Here is a 15,873-nt window from a genome sequence, read left to right as displayed (position 1 = left end):
TTGTACATCCCACAGGAGCATGTTTTGTATAAATAATAAAAGTCATTTGCAGTTAAGCTTACTTGCATTGTTTATATGTAAGGTACTTACGTTCGTAGTTACATACAGCATTTCAAATTGTGTTTACTACATACTTAGTTTATAAAGTATTTATTTCCATTGTCCCTTGGAGTCCGTTACAAGTGGAATGCACCTGTATTATATTTATTTTATTGGCGATTGTGACAGACAGAATGAGGTCGCTGTGTAAAGGGAACAGAGTGCCCTGGACTGGATGGACGAACAATTAATTCCCAGGGTTATGCGGAAGTCAGCCATCTAGAAAGGGGGTGGAGCTACGGTAAACTAAATCATCGACCCAGAAGGGAAACGATGTGGCAGCCGCGAATTGGAGGCGCAGTTGCAATCGTTAACCAAGGGGTCATGAGTGACTGTATATAAGGGGATGTAGCGAATTGATCTGTTCCTGTGAATTGATCTGTTATGATTAAATAGAACTGAAGGGAGAACCGTATTGTCTATTGTGAGCGTTTTGTCGTGTCTAATTATACTTGTTTGTGTTATTAGATGGCTAACACGATCCAGAGCTGTCGCTAAAGGCCTGCACAAAACCCAGACAACACTGCACTTGTTTCATAATTGTGTTTTCACCACGGGCACTACAGCACTCACTTTGGACTGGTATATTGTGTGTATTAAATATTGTGTTTATTGTTTCGGGACGAAAGCCCTGGGTTAAACTATGTAAAACTCCTGCACCTGCACACTGCAAACCACTTTGCCACAGTGATCTAGTATACCAATGGTCTATAAGAGTTAAACAAATTCTTTATGGAACTTTGTTCTGCAAGTCTTGTTGCAAGCAGATATTAAACTTCATAAACAAATCTTGCTTAAGTCCTTACACTATCAGTGCACTAGAGCGGCCAGTAATAAAGACTTGCCTGGTACAGTTATAGTAGAAAGTTTTGTGAGGTTACGTCACAAACAAGATCTTCATAACGTACGGCTTTCCTCAATGTGCGTGCCTTTTTGGCACGAGAAGGCGATTTATCCACCATATTAAGTTGTACCATCTTTTGGTACATGCACATTCAATGGAGAGAGCTTGGAGTGTCTAAACTGCATGTAGACTATGCCTCTATTCATCTGTCCACAGTATTTTATGCATTCAGCTAAAGACATGAGCAAGATCTTTTAGGGATTAGCTGAAGAAAAAAAAAAGAAGTGCCCTGCTTAAATAACAATGACAGCAAGGTTGCATTTATCAAAGTAGTAAATCAGCTGATCATTTTAAAATCAGAGAGGTCTTCTGAAAGCACAGGAATAGAGCGATGTGCTACAGTGTGTAATGGCATGAGACAAAAGACAGAACACTTTTTTTTTTTTTTTTTTTTTTTTTTTTTTTTTTTAAAGAGCTGTTGTAGTCTAGTCAACCACAAGCACAGCATGGAGTCTGCATGTGATAAGAAACCCACTTTACAGGTCCATCAGCACCCAGTAATGGTCCTGGAGTTGGGCACAGAAGTTCTTAAACATGTCATTTTATACAAGTAGCTTTGGGATGAAGCTCTTTTTTTCACGTTCAAATATTCTTTAACATGTATAATTCATACAATATCAAAGAAAAAAATACTTCTCCGGAATAAAATAAACCTGGTACGCTATATTAATGCATAATTAAACAAAGGAGAGAAACACTCTTCTGTGCAGTGGAATGTGTGTTACTTATTTCACACGTCATTTATGCAATGGTTTCCACGTATCTTTTTGATAGTAATTTTTTTAAATTCTGTCATAAGAATCTAAAACAAGGACATTTCAACTAATTAGTGTTTGTTCTAATATTCGTCCCAGCATGTAAACAGGCTTTGTCCTGGATCCAGATATGAATCAAATCTGTCTGTGTTGCTAATGGTGTCAAGGACATTTGCATTGAAGGCACAGCTTCTGGGAAGTTAAGGACATCCAGTGAAAGTTGCCAAATACATATACTTATTTCCACAAGAGATAAAGTTTTTTTTTTTTTTCTGAACAGCTGTTTCCTCTTGGAATAATTTGTCTCCTGACCTTAACAGTAGAAATTATTTGAATATAAAAAGGCTCTAACAGCTTAAAATATACGGTATGCACCAAGATTGTTCATCTCAAGTGATCTCAGCTGTAGTAATATATTTAACTAAATAAAGTAAATAACATATACTGCAGTGTTAAGCCATCATAGCTTCTGTGGATTTCACACATTGGAGTCTGCAGATAATGTAACCTGCAGAACACAAGGCTAATTTACACAGAGTAAAAATTAATTAAAAAAAAAAAAAAAAAAAAACGACAAGACATTCCAAAACCAGCTAAGCGCCATGAAGAAATAATAAAAAAAACAGAACACCGTAGCTCAGAAATACATTTAAGTATAATCCCAAAAGATTTGACATTTTTATTCACACAGCATGGGGCAAAAAATCTTGCGCTCCATTAAAATGAATGGCATATTGGGAACAAAAAGCATGCAGCACTGCAGGAGGGAGCAACATCAGGATGCACTGCAAAGCGTACACATTCTCATTCACTTGCCGAACACTCTTAAGCTAAAAAAAAGTTGTTCCCTGGTGATTTATGATTTATAAATGGAAAACATCCCACCAATAAGGGTTATCTTTAAAAATATATCACGCGATTACGACTGCACGGGACACAGCAAAAGGTAAAGTAATGCATTTCTTCTCCACTGTGGGATGTTCTGAAACAGGTTTGGGATAAGATTCAATGCAGCTGGGTCAATCTAAGTATGCGGTCACATTTTAACCTCATTCTAAAGCAATCTGGATTCTGAAGCTATGCCTCGGTCTTCCTTTTCTGACTCATTAGAAAGAAAAGCTGCTTGTGTGTCTCTCACCTTCACGGCCAGGCAGGCCCCTCTCCTTCTTCTCCTCGCATTTGTTACACTCGCTGAAGTAGAGCAGGATGAACATGTCCAGCATGACCCAGACCAGCGAGGTGGCCAGCACCACCTTGCAGTAGGCAAACTTCCTCATGGCACTGTGTGGGAGGCAGGCAGGGTGTGGAGACTGGACACAGGGGGGATGGAGCTCCTCAAAAGGGGGCAGGGAGAGGCTGTCGACTACCAGACCTGAAAGAGAGAAAAAATGGTTTTTACATCTCCTGAAACATTAGCTCAAAACACTGCGGACGGCGATTTCTAGTCTCTCTTGTTCGAACCAGTGTTTAGCCTACATGAGTGTCTAAATTATGAATGACGTTGCTGGTTCCTGCATGCATTTCTAATTGCAGGTGTCTGACAGTTTAAATCCTAGAAGGTTTAAAAATTCAATTAAAAGGAATTGCAACAACTGGAAGTGTAAATTAGCCCAATTTAAATAGTATTGTCCTTCAGGATTAATTGACTTTTGTAGTCTTCTAATTTCCAAATGCTCATAATATTTGAGCTATCAAAGTACAGAATATGTGTCACATTTGATAGATGCAAAGAACTGTCAGTTGACTAATGATCAGTATATGCATACAAATAAAATTAAAAAAACAAATACTAATACATTAGCAGTAAGAATTCACAACTGCAGTATATTGCATGTAAATTAGTTTTTCAACAGCATGGAGAATGGCGCAAAGAAGAAAAACATTAGGTTGTTATCATAACCCTGGTTCCCTGAAATAGAAATGTAACCATTACCTCATGGTTATTTATCCTTAAAGACCCTGAAACCTGAGTAGACATAAAGTCAGCTCATCAGAGCCAGTAACGCAGTCATGCATCCCCCCCCCCCCCCCCCCCCCCCCCCCCGATTGTATGTCTAGAGTTATAGGAATCAATAAAGAGGACTGAAACCAAATCAGTATTCATAAAGTCAGCTCATCAGAGCCAGTAAACGCAGTACAGCTCCATCATCCCCCCCCCCCCCCCCCCCCCCCCCCCCCCCGAGGGCATAAATAGACTGCACACATACAGTAGATCTCAATATCATTATTCCTTACATCTGAACACGAGAACGAGAGAGACTATGAACAGATAAGTGTTGAATATACTTTTATCTGATTTTTCGCTTGTGCAATTGCAGTTAATGCGATCATAATAATTGAAAATAGACTGCACGCACAGATCTCAATATCATTTTTCCTTCAAGGCTGCTGCAATCACAGACGAAGTGACTTTAAAGGTTAATGGTTACATTTCTATTTCAGGGAACCAGGGTTTTGATAATAATCTTATGTCCCTATCAAGTAGGAAATGTAACCATTACCTCGTGGGTAGAAATACCAAAGCTGTCGCAAGGCAATTATTGCAGACAACTGAATGCCACAAGCTCAGCCAAGAGCACCTTGCACGTTATCATGAGGAGCCCCAGTGCCAATATCTAGGGAAAAATTGAGGGAGAACTCACCTCCGTGTTTTTGTGGATCTATGACATTCAGCTGATAGAACCGCGTAAAAGGTATGAGGAGTGGCACACACTGCTACATTGCACATGTCTTTGACAGATGCACCCTGGAGCAAAGCCCACAAAGCTGCCATGCCCCTGGTGGAGTGGGCAGTGAGCTTTTCTGGAGAAGACAAGTTGGCTCGCTCATACAGTATGCAGTCTCGACTGTGTCTGTGATCCATTTGGATAGCCTCTGCTTAGATAAGGCTTTACCACGTGATATAGTCCCATAACAGACATTGTTCAGACTGCCTCCAGAGTGCATGGAGCTGCCGCTCCCTGTCAGATTGGAAAGGAGGTTAAAAGTTAAAAGCCTCCAGTTCCACAATTCTGGTTAATGTGGAATGCAAAGATATCGTCCGGCCAAAAGGAAGAATCGGTACGAAGCGTAACCTTTGTCCTGGCTGTAAAAATTAAGCAGATTTTTGTAACTGAAAAAGCTTGCATCTCACCCATCCACTTAGGATGTGATTGCAAGCAAGAAAACCACTTTCAAAGACAAATATTTCAGCTCACCTGAATGCAAGGGCACAAAAGGAGGCCTCATAAGTGCTTCAAGCACCACATTAAGCCTTCAGCGAGAGACAATGTCCTTCATAGGTGGCCTAAGCCACAAAGCTCCTTTTAAAAAAAATGCCCCTCAAGGAAATGAACTCCTGGGGAGACTGAATCAATTTTAATATGGCAAGCCAAAATGGATGCCAAGTAGACCTTTAGTGTAGAGGAGGATTTCCCCTCATCAAATAGGTCCTGTAAAAATTGCAGTATAGCTGCCATGGCACAGGTTGTGGGGTCAAAACTCTTAGGCAGGCACCCCGTCTGAAAAATGCCCCACTTGTACCCATACTGGGAACGCGTGGACACTGCTCAGGCATTCTGCAAGGTGTCAATGACCCTATCAGATAATCCCAAACGGCTCAAATGTTGCCGTTCAGGGGCCAGACCCACAGATGTAAGCTCGATGGGTTGAGGTGCCACAATGTCCCCTGTGCCTGAATGAGCAGGTCGCGGCATTCAGGCAGGCTCCACGGTGGACTCATGAGCTACATTAAGGTGGAAAACCACAGTCTACTGGGCCAACAAGGGGCTATTAATAGCACCCTGCTTAGTCCTGCCAGAACTTTTCCAGACACAGCGGGAGCATGGTGAGCAGCTGGAAGGCATACAGCAGCTGCCTCAACCACTTGTGTGCCAAGGCATCTACTGCCAACAGGTCCCCGGCTCCTGTCATAGGGAACCAGCGGGAACAAGGGGTTAATTCCTGGGAGGCAAAGAGGTCTACCTGTGCTCTCCCGAATGAGACTCGCCACCTCTGGATGAAGCCTCCACTCTGAGGTACTGGGGACTACCCCAGAGAGGAGGAGCATCAAATGGGGGCATCCAACAGTGATGCTTTATCTCAGCTTTAACTCGTGCCTGGGAGAGCCACAGCTGTCGTCTCGGCTATCAGAGCGGCAAGATTACTGCCCACCGCCTGTCCATTCAGCTTAGAGATACGGAGCAGGTTCTTATCAACAAGCCACAGTTCATCTAGCTGTTGTGGTGTGGGTCTGTGGTTCTGGGAGAGGGACCTAAGCAAACAGTTTTGGTTAGCTACCAGAATGCTGTTATAATTACCCAGCCGTGCACGAACGCTCCAGCTGAGTAAGCCCGTTTAAGGATCACCTCTGAGACCCAACACTATTTATTTGGGCAGGTAGCATCCTTATTCAGGAGCGCTAACTTGGGTGCCTGTACCAAAGCAGCAATGGTTGCATCTACTGGAGGAAACTCAGCCAAGCCAAATTTCCTTCCCTGATGGATGCTATACAAAGTCCCCAAAGACCAGGAAACAGAATTGTACTCCACGATGAGTGTACCTCAAAAAGAAAATCCAGGTGCACTGGGGGGGTAGGCGTGTGAGAGGAAGTAAGCTCGTCCTCAAAAATGGACTGCTCCCCTATCTCATCAAGAGGCCATGGGACTTGTAAAGCTACATTAGCCCTCTTAAACCAGAGGCTGAAGTTCTGTCGACAGAGAAAGGCGAACCACCGGCACTGCACTGTCCGACCCATCTCCTCAGAGGCGATGATGGAATGCAGATTGTCTTGTTGCGAGCCTGGTGGTGCCCCTTCCAAAAGAACAGTGGGGGTTGGTGGAGCAGTGTGTTCATGCAACAGCCAGTACTGTGCCTTGCTGTGAAACAGCTGCCCAGAGCTTGTCCAGCTTTTCAGATTCCACTGACACTCAGACTGGTGACTCTTTCTCTTCCTCGTCTTAGAAATAGGAGGAGGGGAGGGAGAGGCATAGGCATAGCAGCCTCAGAGCAGGATGCAGCCATCCCCTTAAAGGATGATGGTGGGGAGCCCCGTGGAGGTAGTACAGACGTAGACAGCTACAAGGAGCTGCAAGACACTTGTTTCTCTAGGGTGTGCTTAGAGAAGGATGCACAGAACCCACAGTCTGCGAGTGCCTCCTTTGCATGCTCCGGTCCCAAACAGGAAGAGCATCTGCCGTGCTTGCCCTCTATTGGGAGACTGGTCTTGCAAATGTAAAAAGGGTAAAACCCTGGCATGATGCAAGCAGTTGCTTCAATCTGCTCAAGCTGGCGCTATATATATATATATATATATATATATATATCATATATATATATATATATATATATATATATATATATATATATATATACATACACACACACACACACACACAGTACTTGCCGCTATAAGACAGCACACGCAGCAAAGCTGTAGGCAAAAGTACTGTATTCAAAAAAAATATATAAAATAGCGCAAATCAAAACTGAAACCACCTGCTGGTCTTGTACCAAAGATGGTATCACTGTTTTGTACCACAATATCATCTTTGAACTGAGTCTGAACGGTGATGAACCGAGCAGACAGTAAAATGAACCAAGGTGAACCAATCGGTTCCCGGCCGCACGATGCCCGAGCACTAGTGCAAGCAGAATTAACGTGGCAACGAGACACTGAGGGAGAAAGCTGCTAGTGTGCGCTAGATTTCTATGCGCTAGTATTTCTGTGGAAAGAAACAGAAAACTACACACTGAGAAACAATATTTTCTCACATAAAACAGTAAACACTTGATTACCATTAATTATGTATAAGTTATATAATAATTTTTTTTTTATTTTCAACTTCAACGAAGCCAACAGCCTGACAGAGAACACAAGTAGCCGTCTTAAGGTTATATGATCCCAGGGAAGGTGTGACAGAGCCAGACTTCGCACGGACAACAAGGCCACCGAGGGACTTAACAAAAACCACGGCTGAGTGAACAATACCTGTAAATTATTATGATCACGTAAATATAAAAATTGCATTAACAGTGCAATTACACAAGTGAAAAAGCAGATACAAGTATATTCAACACTTATCTGTTCATAGTCTCTCTTGTTCGGAGCTTCAGATGAAAGGAAAAATGATACCGAGATCTGTGCATGCAGCCTATTTATGCCCTCGGGATAGGCATGACTGTGTCACAAGCTCTGACGAGCAGACCTCGTTATATCTACTCTGGTTTCAAGGTTTTAAAAAGAAATGCAACATAATGGTTACATGTCATAATTGATAGGGAAATACAGCCTTTTTTTGTTAAAGGCTTTAAATGTATTAAAACTACCTCTAAGAACAGTAATTATATCAGATGTCTACAATTATTTTAGCTGCCTTTGAAAATGCAAATAAAACTACAAAGTAAAACTCAAAAGGCGTGCAATTCCTTTTGAGAAAAAAAAGTGATCATTTATTTTTGTTTTGTTGGATTTAAGGTAGTATAGGATTATATAGTTTCCAGAGATTAAAAAGTTGACCTTAAAAGTAGCACCTCATTAGTGCAAAGCAATGGGCAAAGTAGGCAGATAATATTTTTTTACTTCCTCCCCAAATGGCTGTGAAAATGTATTAGAGTTTTTGAATACATGTGTTTCTCTGAGCTCAGAATATTTTTCACTGCACTGATTTGTACAGCATACTGTACTCCATCCTTCACCACTCGTCAGAAGTCCTTAAAGAAGGTCCTCTTCAGAACAGACGTCTTTTAAAATAACAGCTATAAATGGAATTGTTGAGTGTCATTGTTAAAGCGGAAGACAGTGAATGATGTCACAGGTTGATCTCACACAGTATATTAATAAAACAGTACAAAGCAAGATCTTCATTATGTTAGTTACTCCTGAAATTGTAACATTTGTTAAAACAAAAAGACAAAATAAAAGAAAATGTTAAGAAAGTTGGAGAACAACCAGAGCTTGAATTACCTAATTTCAAGTTTTGTAATTTCACTTGGAGTTTGTTTCTTTTAGACCACATGCTTTTCAAGCAAGTATTCCTCTTAATTTAGCAAGATAAATCAATGTTACATTGTTTAAATGTTCCGAGTAATTGCCTCCCTGTACTACCGATTCATTTCTAGCTTCCTGCTACAGTAGGAATTGCTACTGTCATTAGAAAAATCAAAATATACTCCATTTAAGTCCCATCATTCAAGTCATAACATACTACGTGCACTAATAGACCACCAAAAATACATCATTTGATAGACATTTATAAAAAAAATGTTTTAGTGCTTATTATTTAATACATATTTATTTCAGGAACATGGTCGTTTCAAGATGATTAGTACTCATATATACAGTTGCAGACAAAAGTACTGGCACCCTACATTTAACAGAAGATCATTCAAGAAAACACGCATTTGGTGAACATTAACCACTAATTTATTAAAAAAAAAAAAAAAAAAAAGCAACAAAACAAAAAAATTTAAGCAATTTCAAATATTTTTAATGACAAAATTATTGCCACCTTCACATTAAAGTCTATTAAATATATATATATTTTAAAAACATATTCATCAATTGAAAAACCATTACACCATAATTAGTAACTAAGCCGTTTACCTATCACAAACACCGTACCTTACTCTTGACTGCTCGGAAACAAAGCACACCTTCTGCTTCCTACCTCTCACCAGCCCTGAGCAGACTGGCTGCAGCATTTAAATACCCTGCACCTGGCTCTAATTTAACACCAGGTGCAGAGGATTACTAAACAATAAAACAATTAACCCATTAACACCCAAATGTGCATTCTCACATGTTTTCTGCAGGGAAGGATTTTAACCCCCTCCCTGCCATCTTACAATATATTACATTTCTGGTTTGTTAGTATTATTGGGTGTGTTTTTCTTCTCAAAAAATGTGCAAATGATCATTTGGATTGATCATCTAAACCACTATTGATTATCATGTAAATTGGCATCAACAGGAAACACGATGTTTTTAAAAAAGCCTTTCTAAGATGGTTTCTGAGAAGTGACTATATCTTCAAACAGTCTTTAACACCATCCTCTCTTTTCCAAAGTAGTCGAGAAGCTGCATATTAACTGTGTGTGTATTCTCATCATGGGCGATGCATATAAGAGGCTTGGGGAGGCTAAGCCTCCCCAAAATAAATGGCCCAAACCCTCACAAGAAATTGTTGGTTGGTTCTAACCAACACAAAAAAATATTTGTGAGAGAAGATCAATTTTTTTTCAATGCAACCACAAAAAGCAGGTCTAACAAACATATTTCTCATTTTCTTACTGCAACCGCCAGACCGCTAGGGCAGCTGGGATATCAAAATCAACATTGTAGTACAGATACTGGATTTAGCTGACTCATTCGAGGAAACAATGCTTGTCTGGTTTAATGTCCATTCTTCCCGCTGATCTGAGTCCCCTCATACCAGCAAAAACTCTGAATCCTTTTCGCTCATTCTCTTGCCTGGAACATCCTCTTCACAATTTCTATATTTATTTGAATTATTGTTATCCATATAACCAGCTTGATCCAAATCTGATTTTTCAGAACTTGGCGCAAAATATTTTCGTAGCATACTGTCTGTTTTCACGCACCACCTTTTTCAGAAAATTTGATAACTGTAACGCTAGAGTCAGAACATACTTTCTTCGATCGTTTAAACAAATGCCACCTTTCAGAACACTGTTTGTGGTGCCAGATTATGAATGTTTCTGAAGTTTTTTCTTTATATTTTTCCAGTCCTACACTCCATTTTCAGTGAAAGCAAGTTCTCTTGAACTTCTGGAAAAGCGTCTGCAAGGAAAGCAGAAAACCGCATCTGCCTGCTTACTGTACTCTAATATGAAAACGATTTTCATATTCTGATGAAAATGAATTGTTTTGCTTACCAAAGACAGTTTTCAGATAGACAGGTAAACAAGGCTATGATGGTCCTGCAGTATCACCAAGGTCCAAAATACAGGATTTAGTTGCATTTCAATGTCATTCGAGGAGACATACTTGGCTGGTTTAACGTCAATTCTTCCCACCGATCTGAGCCCCATATTAGATATTCAAATGTTTACAGTACAGTGCAGTTATTTTTTTGGAAAATATACCTTATGAAATATGTTGAATGCCCCTTGATTATAACTACGATAGTAAGTGCGTGTTTAGAAGCTTAATAGTCAATATTAACAATTGATTTAAATTGGTGTGAAGTGAAGTGATGGAAATGGTGTTCGAAATTGGTGTAGGTACCGTAGGACTGCAGAACAGGTTAACGGATTTAAAGGTTTTTAAAAAAACAGTGCAGCTTGTTATCCTTACTGTTTTTCTAAATTTCCTTAAATGGGTATAACATGTTTTAAAGTACAAGCTAATGCAATGTCAAACTTAATTTATTTGGCCAACTTTTGTTGGAAAAAACACAAACAAATGTCAAATATATATGCAGCATCCCTGAATGGTTTCAAGGTCTGTTTTGGGCTATAAAGTTCTCAAAAAAACGCAGGAGAATGAATCCGGTTTACAGCTTTTATTTTTGTCCGTCAGTCCAACTATTTTTCAAAATCAACACAATGAATGAAACTCAGTATTCAGACTCACTATTAACAGAGTAATAAAAAAATGCTTTTTCTATTTATATATATATATATATATATATATATATATATATATATATATATATATATATATATATATATATATATATAGTGAAGTAGCAGGGAGAGGGACAGATACCTCCCTGTCTAAAATAGGTAGAAACGTACATTTTGTTTAAAGTTAGTTCTGGTGATTTGTTAATTGGTAATTGTTTAATTGTTAATTATCCCCTGCACCTGGCTATCAATGTAAATTAGAGCCAGGTGCAGGGTATTTAAAGAAAGCAGCCAGTCTGTTCAGGGCTGCTGGTGATTCCAAACAAAACAAAAAGTAGTGTGAAAAAGCCTTTTTTTGTGGGTTCTGTTTTGTCAGAGTGTGTTACAGGTAAACAGCTTAGCTGTCCTGTGTTACTTGGGTTCCTGTGTGTAGTAGTTGGTGCTCAAGAAAGAGCTAGGTGTTTATTTTGTTAGTTTCTGTTTATTAAAAGTGCGTGTAAGCGCTTGAAAAAGCAATTTCTGTGTCCTGGGTCTTGAATTAAAGCGGCAACTAACCTGAAGAGTTACAGAGTTCATCACAGAAATATATATATATATATATATATATCTAATATATATATATATATATATATATATATATATAGTGTGTGTATCTTACTGTACATCGTTGGGTTCAATAAACACAGGGGGAAATAGCCTCCCCAAACTAAAAACTATGATTCTTGTAGCCCCTACTATGTGGGCCACAGTATTCCAAGGTCTCCTGAGGCTCCCCCTGCCCAACCCATGACAAACACTGATTAGGCAGTATTCGTTCTCATGCATCATCACATAATAAAATCCACAGTAACACTACGTGCAGCATTTGAAAATCTCTGCTCTATCTCAATACGACATGCATCGTGCCAGACCTGTAGCACTGTACAAAAATTGAGCCCTAACCAACAACACCTGCTCCCCAACTACTGTACAGTAACTTGTCTTTTCATTGGTATTTATACAGCTTTGTCTTCAAGTTTTTATTTTCAGGAAAGGAAGCAGCAGCAGTAGCTTCACCAACTGTCCCCACAGTGCAACTTCGGAAATTGTCAAGGGCATACTTGGTTCGATGGCTACAGCAGTAATTATGAGGTACATATTGACTTCCAATCTCCCACTAAATGAAGCACATTGAGTCCACGGAAATGTAACAGTGTTTGCTTCCATTCAGGTAAGAACATAAGAACATAAGAAAGTTTACAAACGAGAGGAGGCCATTCGGCCCATCTTGCTCGTTTGGTTGTTAGTAGCTTATTGATCCCAAAATCTCATCAAGCAGCTTCTTGAAGGATCCCAGGGTGTCAGCTTCAACAACATTATTGGGGAGTTGATTCCAGACCCTCACAATTCTCTGTGTAAAAAAGTGTCTCCTATTTTCTGTTCTGAATGCCCCTTTTTCTAAACTCCATTTGTGACCCCTGGTCCTTGTTTCTTTTTTCAGGCTGAAAAAGTCCCTTGGGTCGACACTGTCAATACCTTTTAGAATTTTGAATGCTTGAATTAGGTCGCCACGTAGTCTTCTTTGTTCAAGACTGAACAGATTCAATTCTTTTAGCCTGTCTGCATATGACATGCCTTTTAAGCCCGGAATAATTCTGGTCGCTCTTCTTTGCACTCTTTCTAGAGCAGCAATATCTTTTTTATAGCGAGGTGACCAGAACTGAACACAATATTCAAGATGAGGTCTTACTAGTGCATTGTACAGTTTTAACATTACTTCCCTTGATTTAAATTCAACACTTTTCACAATGTATCCGAGCATCTTGGTAGCCTTTTTTATAGCTTCCCCACATTGTCTAGATGAAGACATTTCTGAGTCAACAAAAACTCCTAGGTCTTTTTCATAGATTCCTTCTCCAATTTCAATATCTCCCATATGATATTTATAATGTACATTTTTATTTCCTGCGTGCAGTACCTTACACTTTTCTCTATTAAATGTCATTTGCCATGTGTCTGCCCAGTTCTGAATCTTGTCTAGATCATTTTGAATGACCTTTGCTGCTGCAACAGTGTTTGCCACTCCTCCTACGTTTGTGTCGTCTGCAAATTTAACAAGTTTGCTTACTATACCAGAATCTAAATCATTAATGTAGATTAGGAATAGCAGAGGACCTAATACTGATCCCTGTGGTACACCGCTGGTTACCACACTCCATTCTGAGGTTTTTCCTCTAATCAGTACTTTCTGTTTTCTACATGTTAACCACTCCCTAATCCATGTACATGTGTTTCCTTGAATCCCAACTGCGTTCAGTTTGAGAATTAATCTTTTGTGCGGGACTTTGTCAAAAGCTTTCTGGAAATCTAAATAAACCATGTCATATGCTTTGCAATTATCCATTATGGATGTTGCATCCTCAAAAAAATCAAGCAAGTTAGTTAGGCACGATCTCCCTTTCCTAAAACCATGTTGACTGTCTCCCAGTACCCTGTTACCATATAGGTAATTTTCCATTTTGGATCTTATTATAGTTTCCATAAGTTTGCATATAATAGAAGTCAGGCTTACTGGTCTGTAGTTACCTGGTTCAGTTTTGTTTCCCTTTTTGTGGATCGGTATTACGTTTGCAATTTTCCAGTCTGTCGGTACCACCCCTGTGTCAAGAGACTGCTGCATGATCTTGGTTAGCGGTTTGTAAATTACTTCTTTCATTTCTTTGAGTACTACTGGGAGGATCTCATCCGGCCCAGGGGATTTGTTTATTTTAAGAGCTCCTAGTCCCTTTAACACTTCTGCCTCAGTTATGCTAAAGTTATTTAAAACTGGATAGGAACTGGATGACATGTGGGGCATGTTGTCAGTATCTTCCTTTGTAAAAACTTGTGAAAAGTAATCATTTAATATATTTGCTATTTTTTTTTCTTCATCTACGATTTTGCCATTTGTATCTCTTAAACATTTAATCTCCTCTTTGAATGTTCTCTTGCTGTTGTAATATTGGAAAAACATTTTGGAATTGGTTTTAGCTCCCTTAGCAATGTTTATTTCTATTTCTCTCTTGGCCTTTCTAACTTCCTTTTTGACTTGCGTTTGCAGTTCTGTGTACTCTTTCTGCGTACTTTCTTTTTTGGTCCTTTTTTAATGCTCTGTAAAGTGCCTTTTTTCGCTGAATATTTTTTTTTTAATTGATCTATTAAACCATTTTGGCAATTTAGTTTTACATTTAGATTTGTCTACTTTAGGGATGTAATTGTTTTGTGCCTCTAGTACTACATTTTTGAAGAACAACCATCCTTCTTCTGTGGGTGTTTTCTCTATTTTACTCCAATCTACTTCTGTTAGTCTCTGTTTCATACCTTCATAGTTTGCTTTTCTAAAATTGTAAACCTTAGCTTTAGTCATTACTTTTGGGGATTTAAAAAACACTTCAAATGAGACCATGTTGTGGTCTGAGTTTGCCAGTGGTTCTCTGACCTCTGTTTTAGTTATTCTATCTTCGTTATTTGAAAAGACTAAATCAAGGCATGCCTCCCCTCTAGTGGGTGCCTTCACAAATTGTGTTAGGAAGCAGTCATTTGTCATTTCCACCATTTCAATTTCATCCTTCGCGCTACCCACCGGGTTTTCCCATTTTATTTGGGGGAAGTTGAAATCCCCCATTAGTATGGCTTCTCCTTTGCTACACACATTTCTAATGTCATTGTATAACAGATTATTGTGCTCACCGTCTGAATCTGGCGGTCTATAGCATGCTCCTATTATTATGCCCTTTGAATTTTTGTCCGTTATTCTGACCCATATTGATTCGGTTTTATTTTCTTTGTCCAGGTTTAACACCTGGGCTTCAAGACTGTTTCTTATGTATAGCGCTACCCCTCCTCCTCTTCTGTCCTGCCTGTCTTTCCTATACAGTGTATACCCACAAATATTATATTCATCCCCATCACTCTCAGACAACCACGTTTCTGTAACACCTATCACATCATAGTTACCTGTTAGTGCAGTAGCTTCAAGTTCTAGAATTTTGTTTCTGATACTTCTAGCATTTAGATAAATACATTTAATGGTTGTCTTACCTGAGTTGTTGTTCTTGTTTTGATGCGGTCTCCTTTCTGTTTTTTTGTTGATTTCTCCCCCCTTCCTTTCTAGTTTAAATGCTTCCGAACCTGCTCGAGGATCTTTTCTCCGAGTAGACTAGTTCCCTTGTTATTTAAATGCAGTCCATCCCGTCTATACAGATAGTCCTTGTTGTAGAATGTGGTCCAATGATCAAGATAGGTGAAGCCTTCCCGTGTGCACCACGTCTTCAGCCATGCGTTTTGATTAATTATTTCCAGCTGTCCATATGGTCCTTTGCAAGGTGCGGGTAGTATACCAGAAAATACCACAGTTTTGGTTTTCTCTTTTAATTTCCTTCCTAGCTCTCTGAATTTGTTTTGCAGGGATTTTGGTCTGTCTCTTCCAATGTTGTTTGTACCGATGTGGACGACTACTACCGGGTCGTCTCCTGTTCGTTCTAGGAGCCTGTCCACGTTCTCAGTGATGTGCTTGACCGAGGCTCCCGG

General features: G+C 39.5%; 1 protein-coding gene across 4 annotated transcripts in view; it reads right to left on the bottom strand.

Moving 5' to 3' along the window:
- The window catches only part of galnt1 (UDP-N-acetyl-alpha-D-galactosamine:polypeptide N-acetylgalactosaminyltransferase 1), a 235,325-nt gene that overhangs the window by 118,068 nt on the left and 101,384 nt on the right, over nt 1-15,873 (bottom strand). For 3 of the 4 annotated variants that reach the window (XM_041248207.1, XM_041248209.1, XM_041248208.1), the window contains one exon: nt 2,897-3,130. In XM_041248207.1, the coding sequence (XP_041104141.1) occupies nt 2,897-3,035 (139 nt within the window). In that variant the 5' untranslated portion in view covers nt 3,036-3,130. Of the gene's footprint in view, nt 1-2,896; nt 3,131-3,691; nt 3,772-15,873 lie in introns of those variants that run through there. The other variant, XM_041248210.1, reaches the window with a different exon arrangement.

This window comes from Polyodon spathula, chromosome 4, assembly GCF_017654505.1.
Source record: "Polyodon spathula isolate WHYD16114869_AA chromosome 4, ASM1765450v1, whole genome shotgun sequence".
Taxonomy (NCBI): Eukaryota; Metazoa; Chordata; class Actinopteri; order Acipenseriformes; family Polyodontidae; genus Polyodon; species Polyodon spathula.
Note: the sequence above shows the minus strand (reverse complement) of the source record. Positions and strands in the feature narration are given on the sequence as shown.